At 41.6% G+C, this 21,402-nt stretch overlaps 1 protein-coding gene across 12 annotated transcripts in view; it reads left to right on the forward strand.

The window, feature by feature from the left end:
- DMD (dystrophin) overlaps positions 1 to 21,402 on the forward strand; it is a 2,135,104-nt gene that overhangs the window by 1,664,580 nt on the left and 449,122 nt on the right. For all 12 annotated transcript variants that reach the window (XM_075916549.2, XM_089775838.1, XM_075916586.2 and 9 more), the window contains one exon: positions 20,742 to 20,931. In XM_075916549.2, the coding sequence (XP_075772664.2) occupies positions 20,742 to 20,931 (190 nt within the window). The remainder of the gene's footprint in view (positions 1 to 20,741; positions 20,932 to 21,402) is intronic.

Raw genomic sequence — 21,402 nt, forward strand, 5'->3', positions numbered from 1 at the left:
GCGGCGGGCCATTTTAAAAGGGCTCGCCACCAGCGAGGGAGGGGGCAGCCTCCTCGCAGCGGCGGAGGAGTGGCCCCCAACCCAGGAAGGACCCCGAGCGCCACCCCGGCCGGCAGTCGGCCTGGCCTCGGCCCCGGGGCCACCGGGACAGCCACCACCGCTGGCTGTCGGCCAGCCCCCCCCTCCAACGGTGGCTGAACCCCGCCGCGTCGGACCAGGAGGGAGTGGCCGAGCCGGGAGCTCTCCCCGGCGACTTCGCCCAGACGACCCAGGATCCGGGCTACTGAACAGGGTAGGTCTTGGGGTTTGGGGCAGCGACCCCAAGAGACGCGAGAAGGGAGGAATGAGTCCGGGGCAGGGCGCTTTTGGCGACCATGGGTGGACGGGTTATGGAGGGAGTGACCCCCCGCGTCCACCACGCCAGGGCGCTAGCAAGCCCCGACGCTTAGGGTTGGGACCCGGAGAGAGGGCGGGACCGGGTCCCTCTTCCTCTCCCAGGCTGTGTCTACACTACCCCGCTAGTTCGAACTAGCGGGATAATGTATGCATACCGCACTTGCTAATGAAGGCCGGAATTTGAATTTCCCGGGCTTCATTAGCATAAGCGGGGAGCCGCCATTTTTAAATCCCCGCTGCTTCGAACCCCGTGTAGCGCGGCTACACGGGGCTCGAACTAGGTAGTTCGGACTAGGGTCCTATTCCGAACTACCGTTACTCCTCGTGAAACGAGGTGTACCGGTAGTTCGGATTAGGCACTCTAGTCCGAACTACCTAGTTCGAGCCCCGTGTAGCCGCGCTACACGGGGTTCGAACCAGCGGGGATTTAAAAATGGCGGCTCCCCGCTTATACTAATGAAGCCCGGGAAATTCAAATCCCGGGCTTCATTAGCAAGTGCGGTATGCATACATTACCCTCCTAGTTCGAACTAGGAGGGTAGTGTAGACATACCCCCAGAGAAGCGTCCAACTCCTAGCAACCACAACTAGAGGGAAAACACGAATTGGGATCCCATGCCGGGGAGGACTTAGACAGGGGGCTTCAGCCCCATCCCACAGGGACGGGTGAGTATTTCAGAGTTCGCTGACCCCCCCTTCCATCCGGGAGGAGGTGATTGCACCCAAGGGCCCGGGCCCCATAGCAGGGACCCAGGGTACAACAAGAGACAGGAAGAGGTTGATAGGGGTGATCGCACCCCTCACCCCTCACAGGGTGCATTAGGCCAAAATACAGCACTTACAGTAACAATAAGCTTTTAATGTAAAATTTCAACTTAAAATTGCTCTTGTTAATTTTTATGCAGCCAGTGCAAGTATTTTATTGCAAGAGAGAAAAGTAAAGTAGATCAGTGGACAGATAAATCTGCAAAAGTTGTCTCTTCCTGGTAATGCATTTTTAAGCTTGCTCATTAGCATTTTTAGCAAAAAGGTGGCAAAGTTGTCTGTACTATGAATATTTCTAAAGTGCTTTAATATCAGTTATACCTCATTTTCTGCGAATTGCACCACAATATAGCCATCTAAGGCATTTATCTGAGGCTGACTACATTCTGATTTCTATGTTAAGATTTTTTGTGACCCTTCTAGAAGGGCATAGCTTTAATTTTCAATATTTTATCCCTTTTCAAATTATTTTATTTACAGGAATAGCAAGGTATAAACATTTTTCCCATCAACTCTTAATATCCTTATCTTATTTGAGAAAATGCCTTGCAAAATTACACTGGAAAAATTCATATACAGGTTATAGTGTTAGCACAAAGGGCTTGAATAATTGACACAGAGGTTTACACGGCTTTTCAAAAATGGGGGGCGGGTGGTTGCCAAAAAAAGTGTCCTGAGCATTTTCACTTTCGAAAACTGTGCTTTCATTGGAAGAAGATGTGCAAATTCTTTTGAATCTTCCATGTAGTCTATATGAGCTCCTACTGTCTGGAGGAACAAATTTTGTAGCCAAAGATAGATAGGAAGTTAGGGAAGACCCAACCTGCAATCCCCACACCATACTACTCCTAAGTACTCAAACATGAGTTTGGGATTTCTACCTTGGTTTCTGGTTAGTCTTACTATCATTTTCATATCAGTCTAACAAGAAGGCATCTGTCAAAAGTGAAACTTAGCTCCGCTACAACTTTGTGTAGAGCCAGTTTTCCTGCACCATATTATAAAGCTAGTTAGAATTCTTGCTTTGATTTATGCTGATTGCAAATAACACTAAGGTGAAAAAAATGTAGCCAGGAATTGGCCTGGCAAATGAGCATCCAAGCCATGCCTCTGTGTTCTAAAGGTGTCTCTTTCCCATGTGAGTAAGATGACATTGGAAGATTATCACGATAATGGGTGATCCCTATTGGACTGGGCAGTGCCAGACTATACGGCTGTGTCTAGACTACATGGCTCCATCGATGGAGCCATGTAGATTAGGGTTATAGGCAAAGATAAATGAAGCCGCGATTTAAATGATCGCGGCTTCATTTAAATTTACATGGCTGCCGCGCTGAGCCCACAAACAGCTGATCAGCTGTTTGCCGGCTCAGTGCGCTAGTCTGGACACTCCCGCGCCGACATCAAAGCCCTTTGTCGGCAGCCCCGTTATTCCTCGTGGGATGAGGTTTACCGGGGCTGCCGACGAAGGGCTTTGATGTCGGCAGGGGAGCGTCCAGACTAGCGCGCTGAGCCGACAAACAACTGATCAGCTGTTTGTCGGCTCAGCACAGCAGCCATGTAAATTTAAATGAAGCCGCGATCATTTAAATCGTGGCTTCATTTGCCTTTGTCTATAACCCTAATCTACATGGCTCCGTCGACGGAGCCATGTAGTTTAGACGTACCCACTCAGTGTAGTGGTACACAGCTACCCATGAAATATGGTCCATTATCTTTACATGTTTTTCTTTTTCCCTTGTGTAAACATAGTGGGCCTGATGTAGCAATGTGAATTTTCCCATTGACTTCTCTTTGTACTAAATCTAGCATAATAATAATTTTTGTCATACTGTAATTAAACCTTATTTGATGTATTTTATAGTTATAAGCCATATTTTGTGTTTCACATGCTAAAGTGTAGAGGATAAAACCAAAGGTTGAAAGACTAACTTAGAAGCTTCCAACTAACTGAGAAGCTTCTAGTTGACTATTTCTTCCCCCATCATCCCTTTTTTTCCCTTCTCTCCTCTTGCCCCTATTAATTTCAGAACTGGACCTTTAATAGCTCCATTCATCTGAAGAAGTGAGTTGTGCTCATGAAAGTTCATGATACCATCTACATGTTTTGTTAGTCTTTAAGGAGACTGTTTGTTGTTTTTTAAGTTTTTCCAGTTACAGACTAACTCGGCTACCCCTCTGAAGCTTTAGAAGCTTCTGTTTGACAGGTGTTCATTTAGAAAAGCATTCATGGCTCTACAGTTGCATCCCTAGAGACTTGTTCCTGCACCATGTGATAGATATAATATTTTTTGTAAGATAGTGTGAACTTGTGTGTTGGCCTTCTGGCTTTCTTCTCAAAGCACATTTATCAGGGATGGGTAATTTTAAAAAAAATAGTTATTGTTTAAGTTAGCAAGTTAAATTGCTGCATCCATCACATCACTTTTTTCACCTCTGTAGAATTGTAAACGTGAACTTATTTCCTGGAAGATGAGCTGGGCTGCAATTTTCAGCTAATTGGAAGAAGCAGACCTGAGTCGAGTACTGTCAGCCTGATTTCAGTCTTAAGATATGATGATGATTATTGTGTCAAACGCAATCAAGAATGTGGGCCTTGAAACGACAAGAGGCTTAGTTGTTTTTAATTCAGGTTTTTATATCAAGTTAGGCCTCCTGTTCACAGATAGTCACAGCTGGTCACAAAAGAATACTATTTTAAATGTGCAATTTAGCTCTTTGTAGACTCCGAAAGAAATTAAGGCTGAGAAAGTTTGATATTCTGAAATCTGTGTGACACTACTATGTTCTTCTCATAATCACCAATTTCAGCTTCTTAAACAGATTGCCACACACAGGTTTGTTTTAAATAGTTATTTTGGTCAAAGAGAACAAAATATGTTTGTATGTTTTGTTAAAACACTTTATACTGTGTCTTACAGTATAAAGAATAAAACTATGCATTAATTATCATAACTACATTTTGAAAAAAAATTATTTGGGAACACCAAATAGTAGGCAGGGAGGCCACCAATGGACAGACCGTGGACCTGCCCCCTGAAGCTCTCCCCCCACTCTGCCCCTTTCCCCAAGACCCTGCCTTCACACCAACTTTTCTAACACCTACTCCCTTCCCACCTCCCTGAGTTTCCTGCCCACTCCTCTCCAAGCTTCTGAAATGCACAGCCCATTCTAAAGTCAATATTCAGTGCCCCACTCTGTCACAGATAGTACAGCCTAAATTCCAAGCCATGCTAAAAAGTCAGATGCAGGTGAGAGGAGGGACACAAAGTGGCTTCCTCAGTCTGAAGCCAGTTTTCTGCCAGTTCTAAGTAATAATAAATTTCTTCTAAGAGCGCAGTAAGCAGTGGAAGTGTTAGTAATGTTACTAAATAATATCAACCACCTGTGGTTCAGCAATTTAGGGGTAAATTAGTTCTAAATAATAATCTTAGATTAGGAGAGCCTGAGGTTGCTTTACTGAGTGTTGGCTAGTTATTTTCCCAAAGATCTGGTTGACAGTAGTGCTTCATGCCTTCTAGATTCACCAGCAGAATCCTTGTCTGGAGAACTCCAATAACTTTATCTTTAAACTGCCAATGTGACATGAAGGAACCAGAACAAGTTAGAGAATATAGATTGAACCTCTCTAGTCCAGGACTCTTGGGAACTGACTGGTACTGAACCAGAGAAATTGCTGAACACAGGCGGTCGATATTATTTAGTAACATTACCAACAATTCCACTGCTTACTGGGCTCTTAGAAGAAATTTAGGGGTAAATTAGTGTTAAATAACAGCATAGAACACTTCTGGGAGTTTTAAATACATAATTAAATACATTATTACAGTACTGGTGGCTGAAAACAACTTTTGTGGGACTGCAGGAAACCCAGATAAATGGACATCTAGCTAACTGAAATCATGCTGGATCATGGATGTTGCTGGACCAGAGAGTGACAAAGTTGAGAGGTTCAACGTGTACTATAATCATTGCCTTTCAGACTTTAGCATGTCTGATTCCATTTAATATTTATCCTAGGATCACAGTCTCTTTTTGTGTCCAGTACAGACTGGCAGATTGATTTTGTACATTTGTTTCCTCTGTTCATCTTCCCCTCTGTTCAATCCCCACCCTGGATAACCAAATACATTCCAAAACTAGTACAAAATACCAATACAAAATAATTCCTCCCATACAGATAGTACTTCCTGATGCATTTCTACAATCATTCTCAGTACCGCCAGAGGAGGTTTTACAGGCTTGCATTGTTCATGCCATTCAAAATTTTAAAGCAAAATTTTAAGAACTTTGCAGATACTTGGGGTTTCAATGACCCAAAAATACATTCTGCATCTTAAAACCTTTTTAAAAAAATATTACAAAACTTGCCAGAATGGAATTTTTCTCCCTATCTCTTAATATTTTTAATTCTTGTTAAGATGTTTTTCTTACATATTTTTAAGTTTGCACTTATTACTTGGGTGAATATTTTAACTATTGGTCTCCTTGGTGAAAGTAAAATAGAATTAAAGCTATTTAATTTCTTCAATCTATCACTTCAACTGGTTCTGTTGTTTTCACCAGATGTTGTCAAGAAAAATATGTGCTATATTCTGTTCCATTACATCCTTTGTGCATCAACTAAATGTCATGGGTGTGACTGAGGTTTAAGTTTATCCCCAAAGCAAAATGCAAAAAAAATAATTATAAGACGTTAAAAGCCACTTCGTTTTTCTTAAATGTTCCTCAACAAAAGTCCCAGGAATTTAAATAAAAGGCACTGTGTCAATTAACATTCTTTCTGTTGCATAGTGACTTTTTTTTCTGAAAGGTTGCACTCAGAAAAGACACATCACCAGATAAATTGTGTATAAACCTCTTTACTTAACTCAGGAATTCTGTTTCACTTAAAGCATAGAATTCTTATCAAAGAGTTTTTATGTGATTCAAATTCTAAAATATGTATCTTTTAAGAAAGTTTGCATAAGTTAGCTTCAGTGTTTGAAGATGATTCATCTCTGAAACACAAATCTACATTTAACTGTTTTTCTCCTGTATACTAAATAAATCAACCCTCTTGACTAATGCAAAAAGATGGGTATGAAATTAATTAGTCGTCAGTACTTGGAAATATTTCTACAGGTTGGAACTCCCTGGTCCGGCACCCCTCAGACTAGGGAGTTTGCTGGACCGGGGAGGTCAATGCTGCCCTGCTGCCAGCTCCTCTCCCTGGGGCTCTCAAGACTGGGGCTCATGCCCTGCTGCCCCTGCTGCTTCTGGACGGTTCCCAGGAGTTTCCTAGCTAAAGCCACCCTCCTGCCATCAGTCCTGTTGAGCTGCCGCCAGCCCCACTACTTCCAGGGGTTCCTTGTAGTTTCTCGGCCCGGGCTGCCCAGCCACCACCAGCCCTGCAGCTGTGGCCCAGTTCTGCTGCCCCGGGGGTTTCCCGGGGTTCCCCAGCTGGGGTGACCACTAGAGATTCTCCTGCTGGGGCCAGGATTATTTTGCTGCAGCCTGGTCCTGCTGCCAGGGTTCCCCAACTGGCACTCCCAGGTTGTTGCCTGGTCCCACTGCCACCAGGCCATCTCAGACCTGCTGCTGCCAGGGCATTTTCAGGATTCTCTGCTGGGGCTCCCCTATGCCTCCTGGCCCCACTGATGCTGGTGTTCCAATGCCTAGCTGCTGCTGACCCAGCTGGGACCCCATGTTCTTCCAGCTGGGCCAGCAGCTTCTGGGCCTCTTTGGTCCAGCAACATCCATGGCTTTCCTGGATCATGGTTGTTGCCAGACCTGAGAGTCCTAGATTTGGGAGGTTCAGCCTGTATTAAATTGTGCCAAGCTTAGATAATCGACTTCCTAATTTCAAGAATGGTAGATGCCACTAGACTTGGTAATGGCAAGGGGGACAAATCCACTGAACATTGTGACATTCTGATATGTACCTCTCACTTTATTCATCTGGGAGACAGAAGAATTTAAAGTGTTTGAGACTTTGAAGACTCTTAAGAAGAGCATATGATGCCAGATTTAAATTAAAATTAAAAGATCTATCTATCTATATATATCACTTACCTAAAAGATGCCAAAATAGGCATGAAAGTAATAATAATAGTATAATTTACTTTGCATCTCTGCAGTTTACATAAAGTTAGTGATAAACTAGGGTATGAATTTAAAGCACAAGACAGTACAGACCTCTCCCGTCTGACACACTCAGGATCTAACCTGTCCTGACTAAGGGTGTTTGCTGGACCAGAGGAGGTTGGTCTCTCCTGGAGTCTGTCAGCAGACTGCCAAGCTCTCTTGCACCGGACCACCAAGCTCCTGCTCCTTGGCCAGCTGGGGTTCAGCTGCTCTGGGAGCCACCAGGACTCAGCTGCTCCAGGGCCACCAGAGATCCATTGCCAGTCATGGATCTCCGAGGCTCTTCTTTCCTGGGCCACTGGGGCTCTGCAGCTAGTTTCAGGGGTGCCAGTGGCACCACGATTCAACTGCCCTGAGCTAGGACTCTCTGGTCCAGCAACATCTATGTTTTTTTTTCCAGAATAGCTTCCTATGTGGACACACTTATTCAGAAATAAAAGCATCTTTTTTTTTCCAATTTAGCTCCATTATTTACAGGAATGGAGACACAGATCAGATGGTCTTGTATTTAGAGAATGGCTAGTTCAAGTAGCTTTAAATGGCACTAAATTGAAGTACTAAAGGAGAGAAAATGCACTTAAACAGAGGAGCTCACAAAATATAGAATTAAAACCTGTAACAGATATGAGCCAGCCAGTATTCCAAATTATTTTCTTACAACTCATCACAACACGCAGAAATGTGAGTTAGCAGACCATTGAAACTCTGAGTTTCCCCATTAGCTCACACTTAAATACCTGTGCTAAACAAATTTATACTAATCTACTGTGATTATGTTCAGTGTTTACTAGGCTATTTCCTTTTCTTTTCTGGATTTATGTGGTTTGTAGTGTACATTGAAATAATACTTTAAACTTGTTATGCTGTTTTCATCCGGGTATTTCAAAGCACTATTTAAACGTTAAACCTCACATAACATACCTTGTAAGGAGCGTTTTTTATTGCTATTTAGCAGGTGTGTAAATAGGACCAAAAAATTGTAAAGGGTTTGCTCAACATCATATAGACAACAGCAGAGCTGAGAAAATAGCCTAATGTCCTTGACTTCCAGGCCTTTCCTGTACCCCTTTGTAGTGTGTATTAGTAGGGGTCTGTGTCTGTCATGGAGGCTTTAAAAATCTTGGATTCTGTGACTTTCCACAACTTCTGTGACTTCTGCAGTGGCCAATGTGGTGACCCCAGAGCTGCCTAAACAGCTGGCTCGGGGCACTGCTCAGATATCCCAGGGACTGGCACACCTGCTGCTGCTTGAATGGCTCACAGTCAATCGCACTGGTTGTTACTTGGATGGCCATAGGTAGCTGGCCCAAATAGTTGTCCCAAGGGGGCAGAGGCAGAGAAGCCACTGTTGGTGGTTCCCCATCAGCTGGTGCCCTGGTGCTGGACCACCCCCCAGCAGGGTCTTTCCTCCAAGTTCACCCCTCTAGCAGTAGCTCCCGGGAAGGCATTGCTCCCCCCTCCCCTACCCACACCCTGCGCCCACCAACATTTAATCAGGAGTATTTATACTAAAAGTCATAGACAGGTCATAGGGCCATGAATTTTTGTGATAGCCCATGACCTGCCCATGTCTTTGGTAAAAATACCCATGTCTAAATCATAGTTTTAAGTGTTAGTAGATCCCTACCATGGCATGTAACTTATTATTTAAATCAGCTTCTGTACTAGATGACTAGAGGATCGCTAATATGATGCCAACTTTTAAAAAAACTCCAGAAATGATTCTAGTGATTACAGGCTTGTAAGCTTACTTTCAGCACCAGGCTGAAACTATAATAAAGAGCAGAATTAGACACATAAATGAACAGAATTTTTTGGGGACAAGTCAACAGAGTTTTGTGTAGGGAAATCACGCCTCGCAAATCTACTACAATTTCTAGGAATCAGCAAGCATGTGGACAAGAGTGATACAGTGAATACAGTATATTTGGGTTAAGAGGGAAGGTCTTTTATTGGATCTGTAATTAGTAAAAAGATAGTCAACAAAGAGTAGGAATAAATGGTCAGTTTTCAGACTGAAGGTTCTTGAGTGTACTAAGAGATACTGCATTTGCCTGTGAAATGCAGGGTTGGGGGCTTGAGGCCCAGCGCCCGCCCACCCTGAGAGCAGCTAGACAGCCAACTGGAAGACCTCTTTATTGCTCTTCTCCCTGGGGTGGGGACATCAAGGCCTCCAGCAAGGGGCTTCAGGCCTAGTCCACCCCATCACACACATATTCATAAATTATCTGAACAAAGGTGCAAAGAGTGAGGTAGCAAAATAGTTCTGCCTGAACTGGGAAAGCAAAAGAATCTCTTTATTCAAAGACACGTTTACAAATGATGCAAAACTACTCAGAAGAGTTAAGTGCAAAGCAAAGTTTTGATCTATAAAGGTATCTGACAAAACTGGGTGACTTGACAATAAAGTGACAAACAAAATTAATTACTGATAAGGCAAAGTTATGCATTTTGGCAAACAATTCCAACCATGCAGATAAAATGTGGGGGGTCTAAACTTGCTGTCATCACTCAGGGAAGTGATCTTAGAGTCATTGTGGATAGTTCACTAAAAAGAACCATTCACACTTTTTTTTCCATGATAATCAAAAGTGCTAACATAATTTTGTGCATCGTGAGGAAAGGGATTGATAGTAGAACAGAAAATATAGTATTTTCTATATAAATCATTGGCGTATCCACATCTTCAATACTGCATACAGAGCTGGTCACTCCGTCTAAAAAAAAAATTGGAATTGGAAAATGTACAGAAAAGGGCAACAAAAATGACACGAGGGCAAGGAATAGCTTCTATATGAGGAGGATTAAGAGGACTGGGACTTTAAGCTTGAAAAAGAGATAACTAAGGAGGGAATATGATAGAGGTCTATCAAATCATGGCTTGTGCGCAGGCCCACCAACAGCAATTATGGGCTCTAGGGCAGAACTTGATGGGCCCTCCTATCCCTCCCTTGACTGGGATCACAAGTCCCTCCCCCAGAGGTGCCCCAAGTGCCCCCCCAACCACCACAAGAGCCCCGGACTTGACCAGCCCCATCTCCTACATGCTTGGAGGAGCTGCAGGACAGCCGCACTGCACATTCCCTTCCTTTCCCAGCCCCAACCTGCAGGCCTGAGTGTGAAGTAATCCTACCTCAGAACTTGCATGGAGCATATCAAAAGTATCTTTGAAGAAAGAGATTCTTTTGCTTTCCCCAGTTCAGGCAGAACTATTGCAGCAACAGGTGGGGCGCTATCGCCCTTTTAAATTGCCCTGGTCCCTTGGTATTTGTCCCCTATCAGCGAGCCTAATATCTAAACACAAGTCATCTAATATTTGAACACAAGAACACATTCCTGCCTATTCTGAAATATAATTTATGCTATCATGTGCCAAAAGTGTCTGTCTGCTATGTACATTGGACAAATAGCTCAGACACTTCGCCAAAAGATCAATTCCCACAAAACAGATATTAGACAGGATCACAAAGAAAAAACATTTTCTTGCCATTTCAACCAGAAAGGACATTGTCTCAATGACTTGATTACCTGCATCCTGCTTCAATGGCCTTTTAAGACTACACTTGAAAGAGAATCCTCTGAACTGTCATTCATGCTTAAATTTGACACTTTACACCTAAGTTTGAATAAAGACTCTAATTATCTTACCCATTATAAAGATAGCTTCCCCAATTATCACCTCTAATATCATTAGCTCACAGACATTTACCTCCTCCCCTCCCCCCATCCACCTTCTGTTCTGAAATTTGATTTGTCCTTTTCATATGTGTTCATTTTTTTAATTGTATCCTTTGGTATATATGGTTGTGACAATTTTCTTCCACTATTTGGTCTGAGGAAGTGTGTCTGGCCCACGAAAGCTCATCATTTAATAAACCATCTTGTTAGTCTTTAAAGTGCTACATAGTCCTGTTTTTTGTTTAATCTGTCCCTGTATGTCTGTTCTTATGTTCTTGATGTTGTATGAAGTTTAGGATTGTTGAACAAGTGTCTCTGAATATTTTTAACACCTGCATGGTATCTCTAAGATTTCTCTTCTTCTGAGTTCTGATGAAGTATACTGGTTATTTATTTCTCCTAAGAAGTCTGACAGCTATGTGATACCCAATTCCTCCCTATAAGGAGCCCTATCAAAAGAGATGAGTTTTGATTGGGGTTTTTGGTTTTGGTCTTCTTCTTTTTTTTATGTCAAAATCCTAGCAGGAGAGTTAGTCTCAATAGGCAATGTTTCACTGTGTAGAAGGAAAAGCTTTGCAGTTGAATCAAGTTACTTTTAGACTCTTAAATAGGTTGAACTGTCCTTATGAGAGTCAGAGGCAGGTGGGACTGCTGATTGATTCTTTCTGAATCAGGGTAGAGGATTCTAGGACAGAAGACCTGTTGGATTATGTCATTCTTTGTTTTAATACTATTATTAAAAGTTTATGAACTACTGAGTTACCAGGAAGGGACTATAGGTCAGATACTGTATTGATTTGTGCCAATCTCATTGAACATGATTACCATAACAACACAGAAACTGTAGAGAGGTTATTGTTTGTATTTCTTAACCTGGATCTTGAACTGTTTCTCCAGCTATTCAGAACTTGATCTGCCACAGAAACATGATCCTTTGTTTCAGCCTTTGAGTTTAGCACGTTTGAAAGAATGACAAAACTATTTACAAAATGTTGGAATGGAAGCGCTTATTCCTGCTACTACATTCTGTTAATATAAGTGAAACAAACTCATCTGTTTTTTTTTATGTACACAGAACAGGAATTCCTAAAGCCACTTTTAAAATGTTAATAACTTTTTTCTACAAACCATATTATTGAATAAACCACATTAAGGAAACTTTTAAGAAATGGGAGTGAAATTACAATTATCTGGATCCCCATTTGGTAAGAAAGTGACATTAAAGCATTTGATAATTGCATCTTGAGACAAAACTAGTTTGTCTGTATATCTAAAGAACATCCAAACTTAAGATAACCAGTAATTTGGATAATTGGGGCTCACTAGCATTAGAGTTGAAATATAAACATTTCTCAAATACAGACATCTCACTTACATATGTTTTACTTAAAGCTTTGGCAGCAAATTTCAAAATATTAGTCTTAAACTTAGATATATATCTCTGTTAAATTGAGATTGAGCAGGCTCTTAAAACTTCAAAAACAAATATGGGGATTTCCTCTCTGGATGGAATGAAGATGACTCTTGGGGTGGAAACTCTATTGCTTCACCTACCAGTCTGCCTTGTTTGAAGTAGAGCAAACATAACACCATGCCATGCCTGTTAGAAAAGAATTATGGGGTGGACCAGGCCTGATAATTAGGCTCAGACAACTCCGATTGTGGGCTGGATTATAAACCTGGCTGAAGCCCAGACCCGGTGGCTGAAGACCGGCCATGATGGACTATGGCAAATTACAAAACCCTGAACAGATTGCTGTGAGAACTTTATCTTAAAGCCTTGAAAGAAAAGGCTGGATGAAGCAGCTTCTTGGGGAAGTGACCCAGGAAAAGAATTAACAGTGGCTAGTAAGGACACTTAGCAGGCAACTGCTTCTTACAGGGTCCCTGAGTTGGTACCCAGAGAGGTGGGTGAGCCTGGGTCCCCTCCAAAACGCAGCTGCTACAAAAAAGAAGTAGTAAAGAAGCCTGGGCCCAGAGCCAGTTAAAGCAGAGGAGCTTGTGGACACATGTCCTTGGCCACAAGAGGGCCTGTGAGAGTGGGTGAGCCCCTTTACAGCATCTTAACGGGATGTTATGTTTATCTTTTTTTACTTTGTTTCTTACCTTTAGCAATTCTAACTAGCATGAAGGATTTGCTTTGAAGAATTTAGATCTCCCAGTCTTCTTATATGAAGATAAATGTTCCCTCCCTCACCCATCTTCCTTGTTATAATTTGTACTTGATATAAAATTAGGCTTATATTTAGATGATACAAGCCAAGGAAACCCTGTCTTAAATTTTTTATATAATGCCACTAAACATTACATAACTCTTCATCCAGAGTATGTGTTTTCCTCTCACCTATAATTTTCTAGGTTTTTCATTATCATATCCTAAATGTGACACTCGAACTGCTTTATTCATCATCTTGGAGACCTTCCATTCCTCATTCCAATCCTATAATTTTGCAAATACATCACTGTTTAAAGGACTAATTATATTAAAATATATGGACATACTGCAGAGATTTCATAAAGAAGCATGGGATATGCCTATTATAGTTTCAACGCCTATTTTTGTGTGATTATTGTTAAATGAAAAAGGTTGTGACTTTGTTTGGAAGAGTAACACATCTCCCCCTACCACCAATTCATACGAGGTCTGTGTATGACTGATTTAAACAGTCAGTGCAAACATATAACTCCTAAGAAGTTAATACTTGCAACAAATCAGCAATTTAAAGATCTAAATGAATTTTTAAAATAAAAATAGAGAGAGAATAAGAGAGAATATCTTTCAAATAAGTATCCCATTCCAATTATCTTTTTTGGACATTATTTTTTTCATAGTTGAGAAGGTGATGTGTTGTTATTACTATCTACAAAGAATAAGTAAATAGTTAAATGTGCCAATATTTAAAAGGCAAAAAAACAAGAGGTTTTTTTAGTTAATAGTAGGTTCTGTGGGAAAACACATCTTTTTCCATGCTTGAAAAATTACATTTCCTAAGATTTCTGAAGTCATAGCAGAACAATGTCAGAATATTTTTTCATAGATAACATGCATTTCATTGTAAGCCCAGTACAATTAAAGAAAATATTGTTTCTTGTAGTAGAAACTTCCATCAGACATAAATTCTGGTCTTCAGCAATATGCCCATATTTGGTCTCTTGTACCCTTGACCTGCGCTCATGTTCATAATTTTCTAGATTAAAAATTACCTACTTTTTGACATTCATGGGTTAGTTTTAGTTTTTTATCCTAGTTTGAAACATACAATGCAGAAAATAACAAACTTCTTTTCTTTTACATCTTGGTATGTGATTTGCAGCATGCAGCCATATTTATCATATCTGCTGAGATTCAGATTGGGAGAATCCCAGTATCCTAGATTTCAGAGGAAAGTTGGTTTGTTTGGAAATTGATCCATATTATAAATGGAGTTGCCAGATACTTGCACAAAAAACACCAAGCATGGTGGGAAAAATTGGTTGAGAAAAAAAAAGCACAAAAAAAAGAGTCTCTGTGCCTTTAAGTCACTATGCTCCCCATTCTTTCCACCCCTGCCAGATGCGGCAGGTGAAGAATGTCCCAAGCAGCCTTCCAGCTGTGAAACACAGAAAATGCCAGACATTTTACATGGTCATCTGACAACCTTAATTATAAAGCAAGGTTCTGGTCTTGCAAAGACTTAAGCACAGGCTTAAGGATCTGTAGGATTGGGCCCTGAGTACTGTCTGCAAGTCATGCAAACTCTATTACTACAGACCTGGATAACCCACAAGGTCTTCTTCCATTTTGAGTGAATAAGTTAGTGCACAGATGCAAGACATCTGCTGCAATACTATAACACCAAAGCTGATCCAGCTGATGTCACAATACATTTTTTCTTGCCACTGTTATGCCCTCTCACGTTGTCACCACACAAACCAGGATTCAGTTATGACAAATGAGTAGACTAGAATGACCTTCTAGCCTGTGGGCTCCGGTTCACACCAGTAGAACACTTACCACTCAGTATATGACAGACCTAGACTAAATGGAGATGTCTTAATTGATTCCACAGTAGAGTTGGCAGTACTAGAAATGCAATGATCAAGTGGGGCCACACCTTTGGCCCCAGTACTTGTGATTGTGGTAGAGAGCCTTGAAATATAAAATAGCTCCTGCAATGTCAAGTCTTTGAGCATGAATGTTTTTTCCAATGGCCTGGCAGAGTGCAATGATCAGGCTGTTACATGTACTCAGATGTGGCAGGAAACAGTAGGAGGACACAAGAAATCTCCAAATTCTGCAAAATAACTTTGGAGGGTTTTTTGAGCTATTATGGGAAATTACTGCAGTAATATGGTTTATGTTCTATACATGGGTGAGACTATAATAACTAAGTGTTCTAGGTCTTATAGAATTTTCTATTTCTTTTTAACTCTCCAAATTAAAGTTGCCTGCTGTTAGGTTAGCTCTTGCTATTCCAGAAATACCTAGTCAGTGTGCTTTGTATAGATACACAGTAGCTGAATGAACACTGTCAGAATAGTAAAAAGAAAAAGGACATCCTTCACTCAGTCCAAGAGGTTAGAAAGTGGTAGAGAACTAAGTGTGCACAAAGAACTTTACTCAGCTATATGTCAAAGAAAATAGACATAGCTAGCCAATTGCTGATGGGTTGAAAACTGGAAAGGGAGATGCAGTCTGTGAGTGATAGACTGTCATCATATAGACTCTTAGGATACGTCTACGCTACAGCATTATTTCAAAATATCTAATTTTGAAATAAGATATTTCAAAATATCGTGTCTACACACAAAATGCTTTTCAGAATAACATTTGGCTATTTCGAAATAGTGCATCCACACTGAGTGGAAGCTGAATCGTATTTAAGACTGGCTGGAACCAGGTCCAGCAGGGCATCAGGTCGGGAGTTACTTTGTGTGGCTGCTGCCTGAGGCTATCTGAGGCCTGTGCTTAAAGGGACCCCCAGTGGACAGCCGGTTCTCAGGTTTCCCTGCTTGCTTGCCTACCTCGATGAGTGCTCTGTCTCTGTGTGCTCTGGTTGCCCTCACTCGGGACACCACAGCATTCTGCAGCATGGAGCCAGAGCTGCCCCTGGTCACTCTGGTGCTTCTCTTGGACATGTTGCTGCAAGCCTGGCTGCACTTTCTGCAGGCTGCCATCAAGGAGGTCCATCGGGGGGCTGTCAGTGTCCAGGAGGCCCTGCGGGAGAGCTGCCACCCTGAGGAGCACTAAAAGCCTCCCTGGTCTGCCCCACTGGGCACTTGTACCTCTTTCCTCCCTCACATCCTTCCACTTATCCTTCCCTAACCCCCCTTCCTGATGTCAAATAAAATACATGTATTTTCATGAACACAAACTCTCTTTATTTAACAAAACTGGTGGGAATGAAACTCTGGTGAGACTGGGGAAAGGAGGCGGGGGAGAGAGGATGGGAGAAGGGAGGGGGAAACCTGGGAGGAGGGAGCTGGAAGGGGGAAGGAAGGGGAAGAAGGGTGAGGGGAAACTCAGGGCTCAGGGTTGTGGGTCTCACCGGACTAACTTGATTTTCCTGCGAACCTGCTCCTGGGTTCGCATGTGGTCTTTGGTGGCCAGGCTGGCAGCTCTCCTGCCATAGACGGCTGCGTTCCCCCATCTTGTGTGGAGATCATGGACATTGTGGGCATCCCCTCAAACCTGAATAAGGTCCATGATCTCCACTCTGGACCAGGAAGGCACCTGCCTTCTCCAGGCCCTGGCAGGCTCCTGGGAGCTGGCAAACTGCTCCTGGGGAGTGGTGGTGGGCTGGCTGCCTGTGGCTTGCTGGTCATGTTTTGGGGCCACTGGGTCAGGGGCAGTGACTGCTGGCTCTGGGCTGGCAGGCTTGGAGCTGGCACAGGCACTGTGGCCAGAATCTATGCCTTTAAGGGCTCTGGGAAAGGGGGAGGGAGAGGAGTGTTCTTGGTTGAGCCAGAGTGGCCACCAGGGCACCCTGGGAAGGGCTGGAGGCCCCCTATTTCAAAATAAGTGTCTACACAGCACTTATTTCGAAATAGCAGTTTTGAAATTGGCATTATTCCTCATGGAATGAAGTTTACCAATTTCAAAATAAGCCCTCCGCTATTTCGATTTAATTCAAAATAGCGGTTGGCTTGTGTAGATGCTAGGAAAGTTATTTCGAGACAACTTTGATGTGTAGATATACCCCCAGACCCATATTTTGATATTACTCATGCCAGTGTGAAATTGGAATAATTCTATTGATTTTTGATTATTTCATTGAGTTAAAGGGAGTAACTCCAGATTTGTGCATATGTAACCATCATCAGAATCAAGTTCTTCATCTCTTGAATGAATGAATGAATGAATGAATGGCATGAGACAATAGATTAAACATCTTTTTCTATTTTCCTATTAAGAAAATGGGTTCATTATAATAGACACCTTTGTCACAAGATGGTTGAGAAACACACAACTAATATTTTAAAGCAGCGATGGGCAAACTAGGCTAGCGAGTGGGCCGCATGAGTGGCTCTCATTCATGCTGCATGATTGTTGTAACCAAGATATGTCTTCCAGGACAGGGTAGTTTTGCCAACAGTGCTTGCTTACCTAGAGTTTGTTGGGTGTGCCAATTGAATCATAGCAGCACTTTGTTTGGATACAGAGGGAGTGCACAGCTCTCATCTTCAGTGTTGTATGCAGTCAGCATGCATTTCATTTCATGTGCCCTTGGTTTATGAGTCACTTTAGTAATGCCAATAGGATTAAAACTATCTGAATGGAAACTCGCAGAATCTGGCAATCCTGCATGTGAGCAACATTAAACAAAATGTCTTGTGGGCCACAGGTTTTCCAACACTGTTTTAAGGTGTGAAATGTGGTTTGTGGAATTTAGCTCTGAGTTAATACATAGTAATTTGATTGAATTGAATTCTCTGCTCTGACACTTTTGAGCTCTGGTTGGCTGCTTTAAATCCCTCTGCATTTACTGGGCATATTCAGAGTTTGGAGGAATCCCTGGTTAAAAAAAGCATGTTAAATGATAAAGCGTGTTAAAACATTTTTCAGCCTAATACAATTTTTTTCTGGTTCAGCAATGGTATTAGGTTATGCCATTCATTCTTTAGGAGCCTACCATTTTTATGGCAATAAATATGATTTTATATTGGTTCTAGCACACAGGAATTGCATAATCTCAGTTTGAATGGGTGGAGAAAATTACAATGTTGGAAAGTATTTCTAGGATAAACTGTTGTGCCACTCTCTTTCAGAATACCTAGAAAAATGAGGAAGTGAGTTGTAGCTCATGATAGCTTATGCTTTAATACCTAATATGTTTGTTAGTCTTTAAAGTGCCACCAGAACCCTTGTTTATGCTGAAACAGACTAACAAGGCTACCTCTTTGAAACCTAGAAAACTGGATCACTTTTGGGCTTCCATCCCAAACTTAAATGTTTATCAGATTATTTTAATCTCCATTAAAATAAAAGAGTTGTGTAAATTCAGAAGCCACATAACTGTTTGTTAACCAGAAAAAAATTAGTTTGAGTCTTTGATATAGGCCATGCCAAAACACGCACAAATATGAAGCAAGCTATTGGTTGAAGACCGAACATATGGTTGAACAGTGCAATTCTGAAAATACCTCTGACAATCACATATATATGGCTATATGTTTACTGGAGATAGAGGAAGATACATATTGCATTCTTCTGCTTTGCTGTCTCTCACAAATCAGCTGACAGAAGGAGACAAGTATTTGTGAGTCTCCCCGGCAATAGGATTCTGATGTATAAGATACGTAGGCTTTGTCTACACTTAACAGTGTAAAGCTCACCCATAGGAGCACTTGAAACTGGAAGTGTGGCCACATCTTGAGTGCTGGGAGAGAGATCTCCCATTGCTCTATGTAAACCACCTCTGTAAAGGGAGTAGCTAACAGCCTGGTTCACACTGAACGGGAGATTGTTTTTTTCCACACTCTTGAGCCAGAAAGTTACAGTACTATAAAGTGCGACTGTAGACTTGCCATAGTCTTTACTTCCTTTGCAAATCAATATATGGAGTTAGTGTTCAGTTATCAGGCCTTTAACTGCATGAGATGATAAATGTTTAGACTCAACTCTTTTGTTAAGAATGGTCGACACTTTCTAAACCAGTGTTTCCAAACCTTTTCAAGCATGCCCACTCCTTTTTCAATCTGTAAAAATTTTATGGACTCCCCAAGGGGAGTAACGGGAAGTGGCAGTCAGCACGTCCCTTTGTCTCGCGCTGCTTCCTCATCTCCCACTGCCTTCATCCCCCGCCTATCCACGGAGGATACGGCAAAGGGGCTCTCATGGCCAAAGGCAGCTCCTGCCCTGGCATGCCACCCTGGGCTGGGCACGGAGGCCTGGTGAGGAAAAAAAAAGAAAAAGAAAAATAAGGATTGGATCCACCAAGGGACTGGGATGGGGGGAGAGGGCTGGACTGTAAATGGCAGTGAAACCATCCCAAGGGTGGGAGGCAGCATGTGTGAGGCTGGTCATGAACGGCAAGCCCCACGTAAGAATCTCCTGATGGAAAGTCCCAGTCCCTTGCTGGGCCCGATCCTTACTTTTCTTTTGCTTTCCTTTCCTAAACTTTCCATAAACCCCCACACATTGGGAACCACTGTTCTATACATGCCAAGCCAATGTGAGACAAAGACAAGGGCAGTGTCATCTATCCTAGATGACAGCAATAACTGCACTGCTGAAGAATGTGAGCTCAGCAAAAACAACCCCCGCGATGAATAAACAACTCATTTGTGAACAGTGTTGCCACCAGATCGTCAGGAGTTTTTTATTGCCTCATATGCATTTCCCATGACACAGTTACTGCCCAAATAAATTACAGTTTTGCATAATAACTGACAGTCACATATTAAGTGGGGTGCCACCTGCAGGTGTTCGATTTTTAATCAATGTTGAACCTAAATTTAATGCTTAAAAAGTTTGCTTCCAAATAGGTCATATACATTTTATACTGGTTCTAATGAAGCAGACCAAATTTACCTAAGGAATTTTCATTACAGAAATACTGGGGCGATGAATATTCTTGTTTACCCAATTGTTGTTATTTAGATTGTTGCCAAAGGCAGAGAAATATTCTTGGGATTTCAACTGTGTTCTTTTGTTAAAAAGCTGATATAGATTTTTTTATGGCTGTTTCACTGTAGAATTTGTGTAAGACCATTCTATATGGTAAACTAGTGTCATGTCCCTTTGAAAATCTTTTGCATTGTTAGTATACAAGTGGATGAATACAGACCCCAAAGCTTGTAAATTAATATTAATTAATAATTGCAGTAAACTATTCTTGCCCCTCAGTGACCAAAACCTACTTTGTGATTTTCAAAAATTAAGCAAGCTTGCAGACAGTAGCAGGCTCATGAGTGATAAGCAAAAAAGCTTTGATCATAGTTGAAAGGAATTAACCTTGATTTGTTCAAGTTCCAAAATTCCAGGTACAGTACATTGTGTTCTATAGCAAAGTAATGTCATTTTGTCTATATTGCAGTTTGAAAATGTCATTCTGTACCTCCTCCCACTATCCAAAAAGACATAGATGAAAATGAGCATGAGGGGGGGATCAAGATATATAATATATAGTGCATTCATACGAACATTTTCCATCATTATAGTAGCTTATCTACAAATTATCTTCTTTTGTTTTGGTTTAGTAAAAGCCTTCTATGTGTTTGTAGGGTTTTTTTTAATTATCTATATTTGGTCTGATTTCTGTGAGTGCTGCATTTGACTGTTTGTGCTTGCACAGGGTTAGTGAACGAGAAGCTGAACTGGAAGCAGCTCTAAGGCTGCTGCAACAGTTCTACCTAGATCTGGAAAAGTTCCTTGCCTGGCTTACAGAAGCAGAGACAACTGCCAATGTCCTGCAGGATGCTACTCACAAAGAAAGGATTCTAGAGGACACCAAAGAGGTTCGGGAGCTCATGAAACAGTGGCAGGTAAGTCAAGTGCATCAGCTGTATAGATCTGAATTAATGAAAGATGATTTCTTTGTGCTAGTGCATGCTGATCTGCTTATTTTAAACTGAACTGAAATGAAAAATATTATTGATTGTGGTACCAATGTTTAATTGTTGCTTTGTAGAGTTGCTTTAAAAATTGGGTGGCACATTCTCAATCTGTTTATCATCCTGGTCTTTCAGTGACAGTGTCATTTAGACAAGGAATAAAATATCGTGTTTTGAAACGCAACTTAAACAAAAATAAACTTTGCTGAAACAGATATTTAGATTCCACATTACAGACAGATTAATGGTGCTCTTTGCAGAGTCTTAAAATAAGAGCTACTGACCCATATGAGAGTTTTTTATGCATTTCTGATATTTATAGTAGCCCTGTATATATTGTGTCTAGTTTAGTCTCTGTTGATTAACTTAATTAGTTTTGCTCCATTACTTTCAAATACTTTA

The sequence above is a fragment of the Pelodiscus sinensis genome, chromosome 1, assembly GCF_052426305.1.
Source record: "Pelodiscus sinensis isolate ZL-2025 chromosome 1, ASM5242630v1, whole genome shotgun sequence".
Classification (NCBI taxonomy): domain Eukaryota; kingdom Metazoa; phylum Chordata; order Testudines; family Trionychidae; genus Pelodiscus; species Pelodiscus sinensis.